The sequence below is a fragment of the Motacilla alba genome, chromosome 2 (assembly GCF_015832195.1).
Source record: "Motacilla alba alba isolate MOTALB_02 chromosome 2, Motacilla_alba_V1.0_pri, whole genome shotgun sequence".
NCBI lineage: Eukaryota > Metazoa > Chordata > Aves > Passeriformes > Motacillidae > Motacilla > Motacilla alba.
The window spans coordinates 140,345,328-140,368,335 of NC_052017.1; the positions used below are offsets into that span (position 1 = coordinate 140,345,328).

A 23,008-nucleotide genomic window follows, 5' to 3' on the forward strand; every position below is an offset into this window, starting at 1 on the left:
TGCAGTAGCTGAGACAAAGAGGCTGGGCAAGGACTAAGGAGATGGAGAAGCTTGTGTGGTTCATACCTAAAGGTGACCAGTGCAGGCAGGTGACTCTGCTCTTCAGAAGCCATCCAACAGAGCAGTGAGGACACAGCTCATGACACAGCTCTCACCTGTGCTTCTCTCCCTAGCCTCCAAAGCCCACACAGTTGGTGCAGCTGCAGAGTGTGTTCCTGTACCTGCACCCACTAGCAGCTGGAGACAGCACCTTGCAGCCTCAGTACCCCCACTTGGGAGCCATGGGCATGTTCCCCATGCCTTACTTTAAAAGCAAGTAAAGCCTCAGTTGGAGCTTGGTTTTTCCCCATGTCAACAATCCTCAGCCATCACAGTTTTTGCAACACCTGACAAGTTAACAAAGACAATGGATGAGAGGCATTTGAATCATAGATTATCCTGAGTTGGAAAGAACCCACAAGGATCATTGTGTCCAGCTCCTGGCCCTGCATAGGACAACCTGAGGAGTCCCACCATGTGCCTGAGGGTATTGTCCAAAGGCTTCTTGAACTCAGACAAGCTTGATGTTGTAACCAAGGGAGCCTGTTCCAGTGCCCAGCCACCCTCTGGGTGAAGAGCCTTTTCCTGATCTCCAATGCAAATGCCCCCTGACACAGATCTGTGTGCAGCCATTGCTCTGTGGAGAAGACAAGCAGGGCTCTGAAGGCTCACATCCATCAAGTGGCATGGAACCACATTGCACCAGCAAGAGTCAGAGTTGCAGGAGAACACCTGCCCAGAAAATACATGCCATCCTGGAACTGGCTCCAGCAGGCAAAGCAAGTGGCAGGAATGGAAGCATTAACACAAGAACCTGCCCCAGTGAATTCAGTTGCAAAATTCTCATTATTTCAAGGGACCAAGATTTCATACACTGCATTTGGGTATAGGACCATGTCTTCTTAAAGTGATTAGGAGAGGCTCAGCATTTGCTTTGAATAGCCCATTATGGGATTAATTAATCCTAAAAATCTGCTGGCTCCCATATCTTGCTGTAACTGCTTGCTTAAGCTTTACATTGAAGATGATGGTAAAAAGCAGCTAATAGGAAAGGAGGCTTTCTTTCTCTTCCCAGTTACAGTTCAGCTTATTCATTCCTTATTTGCCATCTCTATTGATGTCTAAGCACATATGGAAGTGGGGAACATTTGGAAAACAGCAAATTGATCCTTGTTCCAACCACCTCTATGTACATGGCAGCAGAGGTGATAATGTGTCTTGTCTGGTGGAATATTACATTTTGGGGACAGAGAAGTGAGAACAAGAAGTTTCATGTGGTTAATTGCCTAAGTAATGTGAAAACTATGTGAGTTTGAAAACAGTCTGAATGAGAAAATGTGCAGCCAATGAAAGTAAATTACTCACTTTGCTGCTCTCACATCATAGTGAAAAGCTGCCAGGTATTTGGTGCTAGCAAAAGTAACATTGTATTAAACTTTGTCACAATGGTTGATTAGCACTAAAACCAGGTCTGTGTAACCCAGCATTTCCTGTTGTATTCTGAATTCTTGCAAGCAAAGTGTTTGGCTGAGTAGAGTACAAATTCATACTTATCTTGTATTTCTCATATAAAGCAGATATCTTTCGGGAAATGAAGGGTGAAATATTTCTACACGTAAATCACTGGGAATTTTTCTTTCAACTTCAGTGAAGAAATCCAAAGACATTAGGAGATGAAGAAAATTAGCATAATCAGCTCATGTTGTTTAATCCCTCTAGTCCAACCCAGGAATGTTCTCTATGTGCTACTGGTTAACACTTTTATCCCAGCCAGGTTTAGATGACCTGTAATTCCCCACTCTGTTGCCTTTGGTAACTGCCAGAGAGAGCTCACAATGTGCTTCTTGGATCTCACAGAAAGACATGCTGCACAAAATATGTTTTAAAAGTGTAGTTATATTAAGTATAATGAGAAAGAGCACAGGGAAATATGGGAGCTACAAAAGAAAATGCTTTCAAATCTGATTATATTATATGGCATAATACAAGTATATTTTTGATTCCTTCCTTTAAAAGAGCTGTTAAGATTTGATAGTGACTGGAACGACGAACGCAACAAGAGAAGGAGGGCTTGTAGTAGGAGATTTTTCAGAAAACAGAGAAATCTATTGAAAGCTGGGGAGTTTCCACTGGACAGCACAAGCATTGAGGGCTCAGAACTGCCACAGGTAAGAAAAACAGCTTCTGTTATGCACATACTTGTATCTTGCTTAAGTAATGCTTGTCACCTGTCTCTATAATGTTTATATTAGAAACATAAAGTCCTTTCAGGCTTTGTTTCAAATAAAAGAGCTTCAAATTCTATCCCTCAGGTCAGTCAATTTTCATCAACTAAGGTGAAATCACCCCCAGGTACCTTCCATCTGAAATGAACTGAATATGCACTGATTGCAGACCATGCAATGCATGCCACAGTATTGCTGGAATTTCTACAAATCACTGTTATTAATGCAATGCCTGCTGTTACAGTAGAAGAAACAAGGTAAACAGCTGCAGTTCTAATAATTTTCTCTTGAGAGTTGAAGAAAAACATTTAGATATAGACACCTCTGGTTGATTTTTGTGTCATTAAACAGAAATAATGCCAGTTTTGGAGAAACTTTCCCTATTTGTCATAGGCTCAGCTGGTTTCTTTCATTTCACTGAGCTCAACTATCTGAGAATAGCTGACAAATTTTCCTTATGGCTAAATGTTATTCCATTATATAAATCCTGGATGTTATTCCAATACACAAAATGTAAGAGAAGAAAAGGTAAACTTAGTCTATTAGGCTGGTTGCTGACATAAAAATCTCAACAGAAATGAAATGTTGATTAAATCTAGCAACATAACTTGGTAGGAACAGGAATGGGTGGTTCAAAATGTCTCTAAGAATGTTTAACAAGGATGTAACAATATCAACACTATAGGTGGTCCCTGTGTAACAGACTTTAGGCAATAGCTACAATTATTTCATATTTTCTAGAGATTAATTTGCCTTTGAAAAACGCAAAGTTCATAAACACACATACCTATGCATCATTTCCCAGTGGCACATTTGTAATTTATTGTCTTCCAACACAAGAAGAAAAGCATTCTTTTCTTATGACAGTTTCTATTTTTAATGATGACAGTTTCTATTTTTAAAATGGCTTAGGAAAAAAAACAAAGCCCAAACAAAGTGCTACAAAAATCTGCAGCAAGAGAGAGAATAATAATGGGATGGGCCACTCAGCCCTGGATAGTCAGAAGCATTACTCTGAGGTCTAATGTCTCTTTCCATGGCTTTCTCCTCCCTCCCACAGTTACCACAGGCCTGTTTGGTTAGGAGTTTGAGCCAGTCTGACCATATGACATTTAGTTTTTCCTGTGAAGCACCTCACCAAAGGGATTACTGGGAGTTTTCAGGGTTGTTTGTTTTTTGGGGTTTTTTTTTTTTTTGGGTGTTTTTTTTTTGTTTGTTTGAAATTTATTTCAATAGTTTATTTTTTTAAAAGGCCACTTCTGACTCCCAAGAGATATTCCATCCAGTCAAGGAAAGATAATGAAAAAGCTACTAAAGATCTTAGTTCCTGTAGTTACAATCTTTACCATATGTGAACGGCGAGGTTTTGGGACACTGATAATGAAAAAGTACAAACAGGTTTTCAAAGGATGTTCACCCATATTCAATGAGGAGGATCTGGCACAGGTAGATCTGTCCTTACCCCTGCTTTTTGTGTGGGATCCCATCTGCTTCCTCAGGCCAGAACTGCAATCGTGTGGTCATGGGATAATGCAAATCAGGGAACTAATCTAGGACTGGGAAAAAAGGATGCTCAGTCCATAGTCTGGTTCATTGTGAAGCCACATAGAGCTCCCTGCTGGGATGAAGGGAGGACAAGGATTAACCCAGGGACCACCCATTTCACCAGCAACACAGAAGTCCATTGGTTCAAACAGATCAAGAAAGTTTAGCCAGATGGCCTGATCCAAATCCTGCTAAAGCCACTGTGAGCCCTCCACTTTATCTCCTCTTGGAAGGATTTCAGAGATGGGTGTAGCTCTGTGGACACCCTGGCCAAAACATCTGGGGATCATCCACTGCAAAGGTTTCTCACAGCACTGAGCTGTAGGGAGTGAATCCTGTTTAATAAGATCCTGTGTAGGGACCAAGAATTTGGCTCTCAGAAAGGAGAATACATCATATTTTTTTGCTGACAGTGCAAATAAATCCTTTTGTAAGAATTGTCATGCCAGAAAAGACTAGAGGTGCAATTCCAGAAACATTTCTTCAAAAGCAGTCCTGGCACATGGCTTGTGTGGAAACACTGAGCTGGACCAGAGCTTGGACAGCAACTTCCAAGCCAGTAGAAGAGAAGTATTTTTTCCTTCCAGATTTTTTTTCCCAGCAGGAGGCCTTTTAAAGTTCAATGCACCTTGAAGAGATCCTGTGCAGATAAATAGAACAGAATAGAATAGAATAGAACATAATAGAGCACATCACAGTGGCACAATACAAATGTTAGAAACACTCCATCATTTACTATATAGAAATTAATTATGAATGTTATTTAAATCAATACACTTAGAGAAAGCATAAAAATAAATCTTTATAGCTACTTCCCTGCCCTCCTTTTATAAAAACCATCAATAGTAGAATTTCCACAGCTCACTAGGAAGCTCATCACTGTGCTGAGCTGCCTTTGGAGATGGAAAGCTTTCTGTAATACTTAAGTGAATAATCTTTAGGTGCATATTATGCCATCCACTTTTTTCCTGCCCTCAGAAGGAATGCAGAGAATGTTATCACCACTGGTCATTTTGTCCTCAAAAAATCAACTGGTGTATGGATGTGGTTTTGTTTGAAGGCTGCAATGCTTTTAACTAGAAAAAATACATCTTATCTCAAATGAAAAAATGGAGATGAGAGGGTAACTCCTTGTTCCTCAACCTCATATATAACATCGTCCTTGTCAGGAGTATTTGAAATTTCTGGCAAAGCTGCAGTGTTTTCAATAAGGAGAAGAAGAAATCTATCCTTTCTGTATCATTTCCACACACACTTTTGACTACTGAAACATCTAAAATTTCTGTTTCATTCCTTGTTTGTGACATTCCTAGCTGCTCAGAATGTGCATATGAAAATTCACATAGCAAAAGTCAACCATAATGGAAATGCATGGAAAAAAAAGCCTTTCTCCTCTTTGTGGTATGCTCTATTTTGTTTGCATCAGCCTTCTTTCCCAAAAATTCTTTTCCACTTCTTAGCTCCACTACAAGCAGTCATAGAATCATAGAATTGTAAAGGTTGGGTCATTGTGTCCATCTGTGTCCAAAGTGACTGGAGTGTTTGGACAGTATTAGTGTTTGAGCTCACCCTGTGCAATGACAGAAAACTGAACATTTTACTGAGGATCCATTTTCTCTCTGGTCCATGAGTGAATGCAGCCCCTCATGGCCTGGTTGGAGGAATCCAGTTCAAGCATTATCAATACTCAAACCCCACCTATCTGAGCCATCATGTTCAGCCATTTCTGTGGCTAAAATGTTGTCTGAGGCCCCCAACAGCTCCCCTAAAACAGTCTGCAGAAGTGGGAAACATTCTCTGCCTTTGAATCAGCTGCATCACAGCGATCCCACATGTCTGGCCTAAAACCTTTGACAAATGTCTATGTAACATTGCCCTATCTCTTCACAACCCAAACTTCTGGTCCCTATGACAGTTCATGTTACAAAGGGTAATTAAGTTCAAGACCCCTGTCCCGACCCTTAGAGGAACCATTGACCTGTGCCCAGGATATCTGATAGATCAGCTAAAGGCTGCAAATGAAAATGAGTGCCAGCAATTCAGCTCTCTACTAGAGCAGATTATCTTACAACTACACTAAAGCTCCCTGGTCTAGAAAGTCACACTTCTTGCAGTCCTGATCCAAAACTCTGACATGATTTCCAGTAAGTTCAGAGGCATTATGAGCATCATGGCATTTTGCTCTAAGTGGTAAATGTATCCCTTCAATTTAGTCTTCCCTACAGAGACTATTCCCACAGTGGGGAATGCCAGGTCAGTGAATAGGAGCTTTGTGGGAAGCAGGTATTTTGCTTTCTCCAATTTGCACTTCCGGCCAACTAAAAAATGAGTTGATAAACAAAGAGCTTTATCCTGTTACCAGTGGCTGGAAACCCTAGACAGAATTATTCTACTTCTAAGGGAGTAAAAGGACTGCGTAGCATTCTGGAAAGGATTCAGGAACTGCAAGTCTTTGATAGCTGAGAGAGAGAAGTGCCAGGCTGTAAAGCAGTATCTAAATTCACTGCATGCCTGTCTTTGCTCCTCCCCATGCCAAAGGTATGGAAGGAAAGAAAGAAATAGCAGAACAAAGCAAATAATTAGCTGAAGATTGTAAATCACTGTCACTTCATGAGGCAAGGAACATCTCCTCCTCATTGTGAGGGTAGATGCTGGGTCAGAAAGCCCAGAGCTGGGAGGAGATGCTGGGTACTCTTTGTAACCCGTGTGGCATTTTTCCATGGCTGTTTTAGAGCTGCTCTCACAGAGACAGACACTAAATGTGGGGCAGCAGAGGCGCAAGGCTGGCACCTGCTGCATCCCTCAGGAGCATGTCCCATGTCAGTGGGGTCAGAGGGATTTGCCTCCCCGAGCGCTTCCTCCCTCCCCCTGTGCATATACAACTGTAAATTATCACAGGTTTTGTCTCTTTTCTCATCTCACAGTTCAAGCCTTACAAGGATCACGTAAGTAATGTTAACATTTCTAGTCTTGCCTGTGAATTGTTTGATTCTTACACCACCAGAACACCTGTCTGCCTGGCACAGTTCTGTTCTCCCACAAAACACGCTTGCCATCTTCTGGCCAGGCCACCAAGCATCACGGGGCTGGCTGGAAATGCACTCTCACGTGTCTATACCACACAGGCTTTCCCAGCTGTTTACACAACCACCCAAGCAAGCAGTTTGAAGTGAAATTTTGCTTTGGGAAGTTCCCCTATCAAGAAGAATTTAGCTTTCAAGCTGCACAAAATTTGTCTTTCTTGAGTCATAAAGATTTGCATGAGTTTCACCTTCTGTCTTCATACCTGCAAATATCCTGAGTTTCATTTATTCAAAGCTTAAAGAAAACAACTGGACTAAAGTCTGTATTATGCTGCTTTTACATTTAAACCACAAGTTTCAGTGGCTTTTGTAGGAAACTAGTGTTGATCAATACTGGAATTACAGTTTTCATTAATAGTTATTAAACACTAACCTTGCAGTGGAAGGTGAGGCTGAACAAAGTTCATGTGGTATCAGGTTCCAACACAAACATTTGATGTGGCTGTAATTAAAGCCAATGCTGAAGTTTGATATTCACCTTGATATCCTCCTCAGCCAGGGAGGATCTTTCAGGAAGATCACATCTTCTGCCATGGCAGATCTAGTCTCCTGTATAATTCTTCATTCTCTCTACTTTTGTCTCTCTCATGTTGTCTATGAACACATATCTCCCAGATCAACTCCTCTGAAGACTGAAATCATCCTGAGAAGTGTATCACTTCAGACAAAAGTATAAAACTTATCCTTTCCAGTATGTAATAACAATAACAACAATAATAGTTATTAATGTTATTATTACTATTATTTTAATGCTACTATAGAGAGCAGCTGACACAGTCAGTGGTTTGCACCTAGTGTTAGATCAGCTGGCTGGTGTTATCTGGCTGCAGGTGCTGGTGACCAGCAGTACGATCCGGTCTGTGAGCTGTTTTCAGCTATCAAGAACCAGCTAAATTTAGCAGCCCACAGATTAGCAAACAGTTCCTGTTCGGGACTGCGTAGGCAGAGGACAGGGGAACTAGGGGCAGGGTTGTCCTGTGTGTGACTTCAGAAAGTAGAGCAGAGGTTTTCCACTGTGATTTTTTTCCACCAAAGCTTTGTACTGACAAAGCTTTCAAAGTGGAGTTCGGTGAGACTGGGAATGGCAGCGTGAAGCTCAAGGGAGAGGCAAGCCTGGCAGGCAGGCTCAGCTCAGGGGTGACAGGAGCCTGGTGTTTCACAGACAACATTTCCTCTACAAGGCAGGGTTTTTAGGAAGACTACATTTTCTGCTGTGGCATGGCCAGTTCCCAGTGAAATTCTGATTCTCTCCATTTCTGTCTTCCACAAAACAAGTAGCACAAATGGTGAAATGAATGTTGAGCCCCAAACTAAAGGAACTTGCCTTGCCCTCTGTTACTTCACTTTGTAAATCAGGAGTTCTATAACTGCATTCCAGATGTTACTAAATATCTGAGCAAATATTGAATTAGAATAAGCAGATCTTGCATTTCAGTGATACAAACTCCCCACATACAGCCATGCATCACCTTGTCAGGGGAAAAAATGTTGAGTGTAATGCATAATTAATCTCCTTACCTACAAAAAACAAAATATAGTGCAAGGTACAGCTGCTACTTAATTTGTTGTTTCAAAGGGAAAATTTTCATTAATGAGCATAAAAATTAACACTGGATCTGCATTTTATTTTTTACATTTACAGCTGCCTAACACAAAGCATGGCTGAGATCAGAAAAACTGCTATGATGGCAGCATGTGCTTTTCCATGTGCTCCACACACAATACCACAATCATTTCCATTCCTCCCTCTCAGGCACACCATTTCTGAGCTGCTGTCTGGCAATTGAAAAAATGTGCTGTACCAGCTGTCAGGGTGTTCCAGCTTCCTGCCTGTTTTAGCAGATACATTTTTCTTTGAACAAATAGATACTGAACTTCTATTCCAAGAAGTAATAGTCAGGAACAGGTACAAAACAGAAACTAATATTAAAATACAGGAATATTAGAAATATAATGAATATTAATTCCTAAGACAAATTTCTAGCATCTGGTCTGAGATACTTGTAAAATATTTTACTACTTGAACATTCTAGACCTGTTTTTACTGCGTATGCAGTTTGTAGGAAAGCATGCTGGTTTTTTTTTATGGATTAATAACAGGATTAGGGGGCTGGGAAAACTACTAAAAAAGGGGATGATACACAACAGGCAAGCTCATAATACTGCCTCTCTCCAGCAAGATGCACTCAAACACTCAAAAACAATGGCAGGAGACAAAGGAATACATGGCAATAATGAGGGAAAAAAAGGCTCTTCATTCTTTTGGTTTCTGCTTGCTTAGTTACATCTTCAAATCAGGCCTGGAATACAGAGTCAGCAGCTCTGGGAAAGAAGGCAAATCTCTGCAGCAGGAGCTGCAATGTGTGTGCGGAGACTCAGGAAAGACAGATATTTCTCCGTGTAGTGCTTGGAAAACAAACAACAACAAGAAGGATCAGGAGGGTTCTGGGAGGAGCGATCTTAAGTGGTGCATTTCCCAGAGCCCCAGCGGACAGGGGATGTGGAGCCGAGGAGGCCGGAGGGGAGCGCTGCCTGGGCATGGTGCCTCGGGCAGGAGCTGGGCAGGGCCCTGGCTGGCAGCCACATGGAGCTGTCCACCACTACATCCCTTCCGGAGCAGGAGACACACAGGAAAGGCCTGCGATCCTGAGACATATTCCTTGTCTCCTTGGTAAGTATGCTGGTCAGAGTTAGGAAATGAGACAAATGTGCCAACGAGCAACTGTTAATACACTTTGTTCTCTCAGCCCCTTTTTACTTTCACAGAAGGCAAAGGCCAAAGGCTTTTTATCTGCACAGTTTTGTTCCATATAAAATTGTAAAGCCATAACCAGCAATGTCTAACACATTTCTTAGCAATCATTTACTTTAAAGAGAATAAAAAACTTGTCATTAAAGGACTATGGGAAAATGACAGAATTAAGAGGTTCTCCTCATGCAGATGATGTTGTGGGTTATTCTTGTCTCCTGCCAGCGATGACCCAAGGCTCGTCCATGTGCTTTGACTCTCCAGCTCTTGCCTTGCTTTGTCAAGCCAGAAAATTCTTTGGGGGCTTCAAAATTTCCAAGCGAGCATTCTCTTCAAATAATAACGCATAATAACACCAAGCTGCACTAAGGGGAACAGAGTCACAGAATCACGGAATCATAGAATGGCCTGAGTTGGAAGGGACCTTAAAGCTCACGCAAATTCCGATCCCCCTGCTGCAGACAGGGATACCTTTCACTGGATCAGGTTGCTCAGACCCCCAGCCAACATGGCCTTAAACACTTCCAGGGATGAGGTATCCACAGTTTCTCTGGGCAACCTGTGTCAGTGCCTCACCACCCTCACAGTAGAGAATTTCTTCCTACTATCTGATCTAAACCTACCCTCTTTCAGATTGAAGCTGCTCCCTTTTGTCCTGTCACTGGGTGCCCTTTCAAGAAGTCTCTGTCCATCTTTTCTGTAATTCCCCTCAAGTACTGGAAAGCCACAATCAGACCACCCCAAAGCCGCCTCTTTTCCAGACTGAACAAAACCAACTCCCTCAACCTTTCCTCATAGGAGAGGTGCTCCACCCCTTGGATCATCTTGGTTGCCTCCTCCAGACTCACTCCAACAGGTCCATGTCTTTCCTGTGTTGCAGACGCCAGAGCCTGATGTAGTGCTCATATGTTACAGACATTGTCACATCATGCTGATAAGAAATCAAAATCAACCCTTCACACAAACAAGTTATTACAATTTGGTTTGCTACATGTTAACTATAAATGAATCTCTGCTTTGTTAGCATCTTTCAAGACATGCTATCTAAGCCTATGGCATTTAGCTGTAGAGAAGGAGTAAAACTGAAACTTAATAACTAATCTTAACCACATGAATTTTTGTAGGGAAATTCTCAACATATTCAGAAGATCCCTAGGTCAATAACTACATTTACAGGTTTTACCTTAGCTTTTAAATGTTACTTTATTTTGCTTTTTTCTCTTCAGAAGAAGATACAGATATAAACTACTCTCGGGTAAAGGCTACTGGTGTCTTTAATAATATTAAAAAATACTCACATGAGTGTAAATCATTTCTATTGAACTTTAAGCAGCAATATGTTTGCTCATCTTTCAATATTTTGCCATTACTGCATTGGTAGTGCCCCATATGCAAGTGTGTCTACTCTGAACACAAGGTATGTAGGAGAGCTGTGCATCTTTGTGCCTGGGTGGGCACTTTGCTGTCCCCGCAGTGCTCACACCAACAGCACCAGGACGCTGCAGCAGCCAGGCAGAGCTGGGCACAGGCTGTTCTCTGCAGGAGGCACAGAGCTGCTTCACCATGGCACAGCTGCCTGCTCAGTCTACCAAAGCCCACATTAATAAAACATTGAAATTTGGCTTTTTAAAAATGCAGATCAGTTTATTTAATGCAAGAAGATCATCCTAGGAGAAGAAAATACACATTAGGTTCCTTTCATGAGTCTTCAGTTTTTGTTTCAGTCCAAAATACAGATATCCTTAGTGTTCATAATGAAAAACTTTCAACAAAAAGAAAGATAAGATTGTACAGAGCTTTATTCTTATATGAGGATTGCAATATGATATCAGAGGATCCACTGCGAAAGGTCTCTGGAAAGGAGAAATGAAATTTGGGAATAGTTAATGGACTGCTACACACATCGCAAACTAAAACACAGTTTTGACACGCACATTTGCAGTTTTTCTTAGGAGACAACGGTTTTCATTCTTATAAAATTTACTGTTACTGAATCAGGCTAAATTTACACAGGATGTTTCAAGGCAAAGCTATTATGTGCATTTAGTTTTTCAAGATCTTGTCAGTAGGAAAAAAACCCCAAACAACTAATCCTCTTAAAACCCTCCCTGCATTTTTATTCTTTTTAATTATCAAAATGTGATTTTTGCAAGACCATGTGATTTTTCACTATCTGATGTGAGCACTTGCATTAATCCAATGAAGCCTTTGGCTCAAAGGGATCAGGAGAGCATTTAAGCAAATGGGGGAGTTTCAAGAAATCTAAAGTTTTTTTGCTAAAAAGTGGGTTTAGATTTGGTTGTATTATATAGGCTAGGCTGTATTATACAGCCCCTAGGCATGGTCTCAGCAGACTGACATAGAAAATAGGCTGTTCTACCATTCCAGAAGATAATAAAAATTCTCTTATACCTAGTAAATTCAAGGCATGTCACTTATACAGCTGATAATTTGCATTTATGCAGTTTCTCTTGTTCTAAAAATCTCAGATTTAAAAAATTGCTAACAGTTTTTGAAAAAAAAATCATATTAATTTTGACCACTCCAACCTATCAAAAATACCTCAACAATCATTTTCACATGACAGAGCAAAACCCAACCTTCTGCCATGTACTGTAAAGAACACCAAAGAATTCCAGTGACTTGTTATTGAAATAGACTGATCTGCATCTGACTCAGCCTCGTATATGAGGTGCATTAAGTTATGCTGAAAATATTTTTGAATATTATATTCTTATTTATTATGAAACAGCTCCCTAGGGCTTGTTCTTTTGTGCTGCCGTGTCCTGGGTGTGGGCCTGACACCTGACACCAAGTCGGGGCAGGAACACCTAGTCACAGTGACTCCAGGGAGCAACCTTCATCCTGAGCCAGCTCTATTTCCCCTTAACAATTCATCTATACAGACAAATAAAGCAGCTTTCTTCTTAATTTGTATGTTAGTTATGAATGAGAAATTGAAGAATTGCTCAACCAAGGAAACTTTTTTTAGTGTATTTAAAGAAATGTATTTGGAATGGTATTTAACCCCCAGATATACAAAGAAGTTGAGACTGCATTTAACTCTCGAAATTATATGCCAAATTTTCCTGCACTTGTGTCTGTGACTGAAGGGATTTCAGCAGAGGTTTGCTTGTGTAACCACGCTGAATTTGGTTTATTATTCTACATCTGAAGCTACGTAGTGCAAATTGCAAAATGAAATATATCCAGTAGATGTCATCATCCTGCATCCCATGTGCCTGATAATCCAGTTTAGATTTACCTTTTTTTAATTGAACTGAAATCAAAAGTAGGAGTCCTAAGAGAAATAAGTTTTCTGAAAAACTTGTGTAAAACATACTCATTTGATGTGATACACCTTACTAACACTAGGATTTCTGGAATGTTTACAACCTGGAAGTGTTCATGCACAAAGTAATTTGCAGACATCCGTGACTGCAGTTACATACCCAAATAACATCTGTAAAATATGCCAGTAAATACATTTATTTAAACCTGAAAATCCATTTAATGGGTTCAATTTAATCCACATGTCCTTAAAGCAATATAAATATGTACTACAGCATCACCTCTGATCCTGAAGCCTGTACTGCAAAAATAGATTTAAGATCCTCTTTACAGATGAGAATATTAAATGAAGTTGAAAGGGCTTCAGGAGGTCAGGGAATTCCATTTCCACAAATAGTGCTTTGAGTTGTTCATTTCTTGAAATTACACCTCATATAAATTAATATGTTCATATATATTACTGGGATTTATCAAGTACTCTGATGTGTTTGATTTACACTGTTTTTCATTTCAATCAAATACTGTTATTTACGTTCAGCAGCTTTATACTTACTTGAGGAGCAAAATTATTCAGGCGAGTCCGAATCACTGTGATTCAGCCATCTTCAAACGTTTTCACATTTTAAACCCTGACCTCTATTATTTGCTGTGGGGAGACTTACTAGGTCAGAGTAATGCCTCTCAGTATGTGATTAAAACATGCACTTTGTCCATGTCCATGGATTTTGTAATACAATCCTTTAGCAATCTGGCAACATTTCTGCCTTTGTTAGCTGGGACATTGCTTAGGAAAATTCCTGTGCAATACTGTTATGGTCTGATCCAAACCCCTTTGGAAACAATAGGAAGGCTTCCAAGGGCTTAAGCCATGGATAAATGAGGTTCATGCAAAGGCTGAGCCCCAGCAGGTGAAGCAGGAGGCAGACGCTGCTGGGAAATTGCAGCGTGGCAGATGCCAACAGGCTCACAAGCTCATCTCGGTTGTGTCCTGGAATGTGCTTTTAATTCCCACAAGGGATGGGGTGGGAAATGTCCCAGTTTCAGATGGGCTAACATTGTTACACATTGCTTTCAATTTAGTAATCATTTCTTTATTTAGTAAAAATGGTACAATCACAGAATGTTAAGGGGTTGAAACAGACCTTAGAGATCATCTAGTCCCAGCTTGCCCTGCCATGGGCAGGGACACCTACCACTGGAGCAGGTTGCTCAGAGCCCCTCCAACCTATCTTTGAACACTGACAGGGTTGGGGCAGCCACAACCTCCCTGAGGAACCTGTTCCAGTGTCTCACCACACTCACAGGGGAAAATTTCTTCTTAATGTTTACCCTAAACTTTTCCTCTTTTAATTCATACCCATTACTCCTTGTCCTATCACTACAGCTCTTGATGAAAAATCAAGGCAGCTTGAAGTTTCCAATTGCCCTTCTATCTGTGGCTTCTGTGAAAATGCATGAGGAAGGAGAAGGGATTTGAAAGGAAAATGCCTTTCTTCCTCTGACCCTTCTCTATGGTTATGCATTGGCTAAGACAGGTCTTGTGCATCCCACTCAAGAGAAATGGGAATTCTGATTAAAGCCCATTTAATCAGGCTGCACAGCTCCCTGACAGCCCTGGACGGTACCGAGTGCTCCAACATCCCTGGACAGCGCGGGGCAAAGCTCCAGCCGTGAGAAGTGCTGCGGGATGGGGACACGGGGCTGACCCCTCCCTAGGGGCTGCAGCACGAACGCGCCTCTTCACGGCTGGCAGAGGGTTCCTGCCATGAGGTTGGGCTCTAGGGGCACTTTAGGGACACAAGGAGCCAGAGCGCCCATGGGACCAGGCCCGCTGCCATCCCGTCATTTGAGCCAGTGCGTGCCCTCATGGGCAAGGAGGGCAGCGGCAGCCGGGATTGTGTCAGGAACAGTGTGACCAGCAGGACCAGGGCAGTGACTGTCCTTTGGCACTCGGTGGTGCGGTCACAACCTCACCGCTGTGCCCAGTGCTGTGTCCAGTTCTGGGCCCCTGAGTTCCAGAAGGGCGCTGAGGGGCTGGAGTGTGTCCAGAGAAGGGCAGCAGAGCTGGGGAAGGGACTGGAGCACCAGGAGCAGCTGAGCTTGCTGGGGGTGTTCAGCCTGGAGAAAAGGAGATCCAAGGGGGATCTTAGAGCTTTCTGGAACTCCCTGAAAGGAGGCTGGAGCCAGGTGCGGGTCGGTCTTTTCTCCCACGAAAGCAGCGAGAGGATGAGAGGAAATGGCCTTAAGCTGCGCCAGGGGAGGTTTAGGTCGGACATCAGGAAGTTTTTCAGTGAAAGGCTGATTAGACGCTGGAATGGGGTGCCCCGGGACGCGGCGGGGTCACGGTCCCCGGCGGTGTATGAGGAAAGCCCGGGCGCGGCCCTCGGGGCGCTGCGCGGTCACGGCCCGGCCCCGGCGGCTCCGCGTCCTTCCCCCCGAGTCGACCCCGGCAGTCCCGGGGGCGGGGCTGCGCATGCGCCCCCTCGGCGCGGCCCCGCCCCCGAGCCGGCGGGCGGCGCTGCCGCGGGCGCGCGCAGGAACATGGAGGCGGCGGCGCGGGAGAGCCGGGCGCGCCGGGCGGCGGGCGCGGGGCGGTAGCGGCTCCCGGCCGCCCTCCCTCCCTCCCTTCAGCCCTCCCTTCCTTCGCTCCCGCCCCCTCCGCTCCTCAAGCGGCGGAGAGAGCCGGCCCGCCTGCCCCCCCGCGCAGGGCATGGCGGCCCCGGGCCCTCCGCGGCTGCCCCAGCTGCGGCTGGGCCCGCGGCTGCGGGCCGGGCTGGAGGTCGCGCTGCGGGTGCCGAGCCTGTTCCTCATCGACGCCATCTTCAACTCGGCCCCGCTGCCGGGCGGCTCCGTGAGCGCCGCGCTGCTGGGCGCGCTGCTGCGGCTGCTGGGTGAGACGCCTTCCCTTCCTCCCCTCCCCAGAGACACGGACCGTGCCCCGCCGGCCCCGCTCACAGCCGCGGGCACGGCGCGGCCGCCGCTGCTCCCCGCCCTCCGCCGCCGCCTGGCTGCTGCTGCTGCCGCGGCCCGTCTCTCCCCTTCCCCCGTCCCCGATTCCCGTCCCCACCGGCTCCTCTCTGCCACCGCCGGGCCCCTGCTGGCCGCCCGGGCTGGGTCATCACCTCGCCCCCTCGTGCCCCGCTCCGGGCCCCGTTCACCCCCCGGTCTATCTGCCCGGCTCCTTCCGCCTCCTCCTGCCCCCGTAGCGGGGCGAGGGCTCGGGGCTGTGACCCTTCCCCCTCCCCACTCTGAGGCTTCCGAGGGGGAAGACGTGTGACTTAGTGGGTATAGGGTTTTCATGTGGTTTTTTAAAAATGCTTTGGATAGCGTGATGTCTTCCTGCAATACGCTGTTAAAGCCTTATTTTAGAAACAGCAGTTCAGAAGTGCCGGGAATTTGGTTCCCAGAGGAAAGAGAAGCCTCTTAAAACTTGCCAGTGGTTATTTTCATGCTTTTTTTTTTTTTTTTTTTTTCCCATGATGGATGAAAGTCAGTGGTATAACTAGGTGATACTGTTTCCAATATCGTTAACTTGGGTTCTTGCGTAGCCTCGGCTCAGCGGGAGTCCCGGTCAGTGAGCTGCTGGACAGGTGACACTGTGCTGCGTATCACGTTTTGGAGCTGGCGATCCTGAGGCAGGAAGGAGAACACAAAACAAATCAAGTTGTTGTTTCGGTTTTATTTGGGGTTTTTTTGCAGGCCCAAGAAAGATGGATTTTATTTGACGTTTATAGTAGATGAAAAACAGGAAGGAAATAGGCAGTACAGCTTTTGGGCAGGAAGCAGAGAAGAGAGGGTTAAAGGAAATGTGCACAGTGAGAAGTGTGGTGTGACTGCATCACACAAGTCGAGGAGCAGAGGGGAGAAAAGTAAACAATAACCTATAGCAAGACAGCAGGAGAGGAGAGCAAAGGGAGGAGGTATCAAAACGCAGCAGGTGTTTTATTTTGATTTTTTACATTTATTATATGTTTTATGTTTATTATTATTGCTTTGGTTAGTGGTGCCAGGGGAAGTTTGTGCTCACATGAGAAGTGATGCTGAGAAGGCCCTAAGTTGCCTCCTTTGCCTGCCATGCCACTGGGATGGGGAGCAGGGGTTCTTCCCCCCTGCTTCTCATTTTCTTGACCTTTTGTTCAACACTTATGGAACTGCTAAGAGTGATAATTCCTTTTTTAAAAAATTACATTGCAGTGCCTCACCAACTTAATTTTAGGAGCCCTTCATATCATATGATCCAGATACTGTAAGAAGAGCATCAGAATTAATCCCAGCTGTGTAAATGAGTGGTGGATATGTTGTTCAATGATGTCCCTTAAGTGTGTGGTACTGGGATTGACAGATTAAGCAATTTTTGAGGTTTGCATTTATATGAACACTTTTCTGGAAGGGGTTGGGTGGAGAAGTGGGTAATTTTTGCCTTCTGCAAAAAAACTTTGGGAATGTTTTATGCCAAGAAACTTGTCTTGAACATTTAGAAAAGGGGTCTGTGGTTCTTGGCTTTCCAAAATTGAAGATTAAAATGTAGGCACCTCAAGATGATCTTAAACACCTCCCATGTGGTTCAGACAACAGACTGCTTTTGCATGCTTTTTTCTCATCTGAATTTAAGGATTACAGGGTTGGGGTTTTGCTGCTGTTAGGAAAGTGATATAGTTATTTTGGATCGTTTTGTATTTAAATAAGGGGAAAATGTCCTTTTACTTACCATTTGCAGACTTTGAAGTACTGATCCAAACTTTCCCTGTAGCACAATAGCACAGGATAAATGGGCACTCTCCACTAGACACAAAGATTGGAGCTCTGGAGAGATTGATGATTTTTGGAGGTGATGTTAAACAGTTCTGAAATATTCTGGGCGTACAGCTCTCCAGGAATGCTAATAGAGATGTGTGTGGGTGTTACAGAGTTTTACGGCAGGATTTCTTGGTCTGATTCTTCCATCACTCTCTACGCAAGTAAATAGAGTTATACATGGCACAGAACCAACTCCCACAGCTGGAGCACGTTTTCTTTCGTGTTTTTGGTTAACCTTGCTTTGTCCCCAAAGCAGTGTTTACCTTTCATATCTTTACACTGGGTTTAAGTATCTCAGTTCCAGCAGAACCACCACCCCCAGGAGTGTGTGACTGTCACCTCAGACACCAGTCCCTCCTCAGTGAGGACACTGAGTTTTGAGAAGGGTTCTATAAATACTTGAGTCTGCAGAAAGATGTGGAAGTAAATAGAATGACTGGAGTTAGGGAAAAATAATTAGGCAGTTCCACATGAATGAAATGCTGATGTGTAAAAGTGATTGTCCCCTGCATGTGACTGAAAGTCAAATCCTAAGTGGTGGGCTGCTGTAAAGATACTGACAAATTTCAGGACTTGAAGGAAAAAAAATGAGATGGAGACATTCATTGTAACACAAGAAATTATTTTAAAGCTAAGTGTAGTGTGGTTTGGTTCAATGCTGTGTTTGGAGGCCATGCTGGGACAGTTGGCAATGGGGTGGCACAGGAAGAAATAGTAAAGATGAGTAGAGAGACAAACCTTATCAAAGGAGGAACTGCAGCATTTCCTAGCAGAGGGAAAATGGAAAAAGAGTTACTGTTTTGAAGGGCAAACGGGTATGGGCACAGGGCAGGGCAAAGTTTTCTTATGATGAGATATGGACTAAGTGACATAAATGGAGATGGAGGAAAGGAGTGCTCACTGTCCCTTCCGAGATCCGTTACCTCTTAGGGTCTTTTGAGTCTCCTTCAGTGAGTCTGGACTTTTCCCTATATGTACTGACAGAGACATGTTGTACTTTTTGTTAGTGCCTCTTCAGAGAAACCAGTAGGACAAGCTCTATTGACTCACTGTTGTGCTGTTTTTAGAGATGTGTCTTGCATGTGAAACGTCAGTGTTTTAGGATGACCTGCAGTATCTAAATACAGGCCTGTTACTGCCACTGCAAGGCACAAAAATAGGTTTTGTTAAGGCGTGTTTCAGAGCAGCCTGCTTACAGAAAATGCATCTCCTTTGGCTCAAATGATCAGAATTACATAAATAACGACCTTGTACAGGCATGTGAGCCTTTTCTGTGACTTCTGAGAAAAGACAAAGGCTACAAACTCATCAGCAGTATTGGCTTTCCTAAAGATGTTTGTGGTGGTTAAAATGACAAGGCAACTGTCAAGCTTATTTTGTAGAAAGTGCTGCACGTAACGAATATTCAGCTTTTCCTGGAGGAACTGAGCTACGATGCAAGGGGCTTTCTGAAAACTGATAGAGGCTTTTCCTGAGTCCACTTCACAGGGTTACTAGGTTAATGATTGATTAAGGAGAATGTGTTTATATCAGCCAGTGCTACCGGCAAGGAATATTGTTCAGGCAAATTCATAACTTTATTTGTAGCCTGCCTTTTGCAGTTGATTCATGTTGGTCCTCTCCCTTCTTCTCAATCCTCCAGGATCTGTGAAGGTGGTTTGTTTTTGTTTTTTTGTTTGGTTGGTTTTTTTGTATATTTTTTGTTTGTTGTTGTTGTTTTGGTTTTTTTAATCAAGTGCTATTTCAAAGATTTTATTCACATGATCAAGAGGCTATGGCCTAATTTTTTTTAAACACTTGTTTACGGTGTATTTAGAACAACCTAAACTGTCAGAAAAGACCAACACTGTCCTCCAGCAGAAAGAGGATTACTCGTGATTTCATTGGTTTTAGTGCAGAGATTGAAAGCAACTTAGAAGCAAATACAAGTTGTAGAGATCGAAATCTCTCCAAACTGGTTTGGATGAGAAAGCAGTTGCACAGACTGGAAGCTGATTGAGAAGTCCAAAACAAAGGCAGTGTGTTTCCTGAAAAAGAAACTGTTTAAGGAAATTAATCTAGTGCTAAGTGCCATTTAATTTACCATCTCTTGGGGCAGAGCCCTTACCTGTGTAGTGCACAGTGATGGAATTCATAAATTACGCCACAGAAGTTTACTGCAAGGACACGTCACCCCAAACTCCCAATGCTGCAGTTGCTCTGATAGGATTTCTCACAGGAAGGTGCAGACTTCCCAGGCATGGTCAAGATGTGGTCGTGGTCATTATGAGGGAGAGGTTAGCAAACAGGAATTTCAAGGCCTAAATCTGACTTCTAACAGGACAGACAAGTTTGCACTGGCATTGGCAACACGGCAGTTGGTGCAGTTTTGGGTTCTGTGCACAAAAGCTGTATACTGTGGAAGGTCTTCCTCATGTGACTTTTGTCACCACTCACCAGAAATAAAAGCGAACTGAAGGGAAATAGAAGTGCCTTCCCCACAGCAAAGTACAGTATTTTTCCTCTATTTTCCCATTAAAGTGTTTAACTAAAGTGTTTTGGTTACTTTCTTTAGTACTCCATCTTGGACAGCTGTAGTCGAGTGCCTTGCTCCAGTGAGTTAGGGGACTTACTAAATCTTACTCTTTTATTCTTTATTAGTTTTCCTTATAAAGCAGATGCTTTATCTGTTGGGGGTTTTTTGCTTATTTTTAGAACTTGTTTACCCTTGGATTTCAAGACTAAGGCTGAAAGACTGGGAGTTGTCACTATTCTAGTGTAAAACTGCAACAAACTTCATAGTAATTGTGATTTTAGGGCTTGTAGTGGCTTTGCATCACAGCTGTAGTACACAGATGTTAAATGCAGAGATTAACTCATCTTCCTGCCTGTTCTCTGAAAAAGGTACCACTGGTAATGCAAAGGTACAAGTGACTAATGGGGAAGTGATATATTAAATAAATGTAGCTCCAGAGCTAATAGATTAAAATCTGTTGTTGAACTTCTATTGAGAACTAAATTATTTCAATCTGGTTTTAGGTGTATTTGTATCCAGCGTTGTTCTGGTCTTACAACAGCGAGCACTTTTCAAGTTCTACATGATCGCCTCAGCGTTTCTGCTGGCTGCAACTTCAGTGTTGGTGAATTACTATGCTGCTTTGCACATAAACTTCTACAGTGCCTACAACACAGCTGCATTCGGAATTCAGATTTTCCCACATAAAGGACCTTCGCTATGGATGGCACTTTCCATCCTTCAGCTTACCTTTGGAATTGGATATGTTACATTGCTAAACATGCAGTCCATATACTCTCAACTCATCATCCTGGATATACTGATTCCTGTAATTGGCTTGGTTGTTGAATTACCTTTAAATGTCCGGCAAGTACTTGTTTTTATTTCAGGCCTAGTTCTGACACTAAATACCACAGCCATTTTAGCTACAAAAATTAAGTGGTTCTATTATTCAGTACGATACGTTTATCTGCTGGTGAGACACATGTATCGTATTTATGGATTACAGCTATTGATGGAAGATACATGGAAAAGGATTCGGTTTCCAGCTGTACTGCGTGTCTTTTGGCTAACGAGACTTACAGCACAAGCTGTGGTATTAACTTATGTAGTAAAGATGGCTGAAAACAACACGGAAGAAAAATTCTTCTTGATATCGTGGGATAACTGTTGGGAACTGCTCTGCAGCCTGATCATAAGTGGGTGTGACTCTACTTTAACTGTGCTGGGCATGAGTGCCGTAATTTCCTCAATAGCGCATTATTTGGGACTTGGTATCCTGGCCTTCATTGGGTCAACTGATGAGGATGACAAAAGGCTTGGGTTTGTAGCACCCGTCTTGTTTTTCATTTTGGCTCTGCAGACTGGTTTAAGCGGACTGAAACCAGAGGAACGATTAGTTCGCCTGAGTCGAAACATGTGCCTTTTGTTGACCGCAGTCCTGCATTTTATCCATGGAATGACAGACCCCGTGCTGATGTCTCTCAGTGCCTCCCATGTGTCATCGTTCCGCAGACACTTTCCTGTCCTATTTGTCTCAGCTTGCCTTTTCATTCTTCCAGTTCTGCTCAGTTACATCCTCTGGCACCACTATGCACTAAATACTTGGCTTTTTGCAGTCACAGCATTCTGTGTAGAGCTTTGCCTAAAAGTAATAGTTTCTATCACTGTTTATATATTGTTTATGATTGATGGCTACTATAATGTGCTATGGGAAAAACTTGATGATTATGTCTATTATGTTCGCTCAACTGGCAATATTATTGAGTTTATATTTGGAGTAATCATGTTTGGAAATGGAGCTTACACGATGGTTTTTGAATCGGGAAGCAAGATTCGCGCTTGCATGATGTGTCTGCACGCGTACTTCAACATCTACCTGCAAGCCAAGAATGGCTGGAAGACTTTTATAAACCGCCGCACTGCTGTGAAGAAAATCAACTCGCTTCCAGAGGTAAAAGGAGCTCGGTTACATGAAATTGATGACGTCTGTGCAATCTGCTACCACGAGTTCACCACCTCTGCGCGCATTACTCCGTGCAACCATTATTTCCACGCACTTTGTCTTCGGAAGTGGCTGTACATTCAGGACACGTGCCCGATGTGCCATCAGAAAGTGTATATTGAGGACAAAGAAAATGCCAATATCTCTAACAACAACGGGTTTGTAGCACCAAATGAAAATCCTGTACGGGTTGCAGAAGAAGCTGCTGATGCTGAAAATGAATTAAATGAAGATAATGACAGTTCTGATAGTGATGAGGAAGATAGCGACTGTGTGGCACAGCACTTGAATGAGACTCTTAATGTTGACTCTAACTCTCTTGGTGATTAGGATGTCCTTTACTAAGCCATGAGGTATTTGTTCAAGATTGACTCCAACAGAGTAAAAGTATCACTTTGTAGTTATTGTACTTAAGCACAACAGCAGTATCTCAATGTTGAGTCTGTGAATGGTGGTTGTTTACTGTGGTGTGTGCTACTGTAAATATACCTCTAATTTTTGCTGGTCTCTTTCATGACCACCTTAAAATTATGTACATTATTGTACATGGAATAAATTGTTTTCACGTTTTTAAGATGGTTGGAAAAACACTCTTTAATTGATGTAGTGATAATGCTGTGCCAAAGACTGTATACCAGTAATCCCCAATCAATGTCTTCTGGATGCAAATGAAAAATACTGGTGAAAATAGACTGCTCAGCCGGTCAACTCGGCAAATGAAAGCCTGAGCCAAAGCAGCTTTACTTACAAATTCAGTATTAGCAGAGCTTTATTGCAAAA

The 23,008-nt window shown here is 43.1% G+C and overlaps 1 protein-coding gene across 2 annotated transcripts; it reads left to right on the forward strand.

Moving 5' to 3' along the window:
• Positions 1 to 1,833: 1,833 nt before the first annotated feature.
• On the forward strand, positions 1,834 to 22,802 carry RNF139 (ring finger protein 139). Of its 2 annotated transcripts, none has more exons than XM_038127417.1 (2): positions 1,834 to 2,207; positions 20,748 to 22,802. In XM_038127417.1, exon 2 carries the CDS (start codon positions 20,807 to 20,809, stop codon positions 22,556 to 22,558), a length of 1,752 nt encoding a protein of 583 aa, XP_037983345.1. In that variant the 5' UTR covers positions 1,834 to 2,207; positions 20,748 to 20,806; the 3' UTR covers positions 22,559 to 22,802. The 2 variants fall into 2 exon arrangements, with proteins under 2 accessions (XP_037983345.1, XP_037983344.1); XM_038127416.1 differs by lacking the exon at positions 1,834 to 2,207 and adding an exon at positions 15,475 to 15,823.
• The last annotated feature ends 206 nt before the right edge of the window (positions 22,803 to 23,008 follow it).

What these genes read in the sequence shown, in the direction of transcription:
- RNF139 (XM_038127416.1), top strand. Translation starts at nt 15,643, where the DNA reads ATGGCGGCCCCGGGCCCTCCGCGGCTGCCCCAGCTGCGGCTGGGCCCG. An exon ending in CGCGCTGCTGCGGCTGCTGG is followed by an intron (nt 15,824 to 20,747) that starts GTGAGACGCCTT and finishes ATCTGGTTTTAG; the next exon opens with GTGTATTTGTATCCAGCGTT.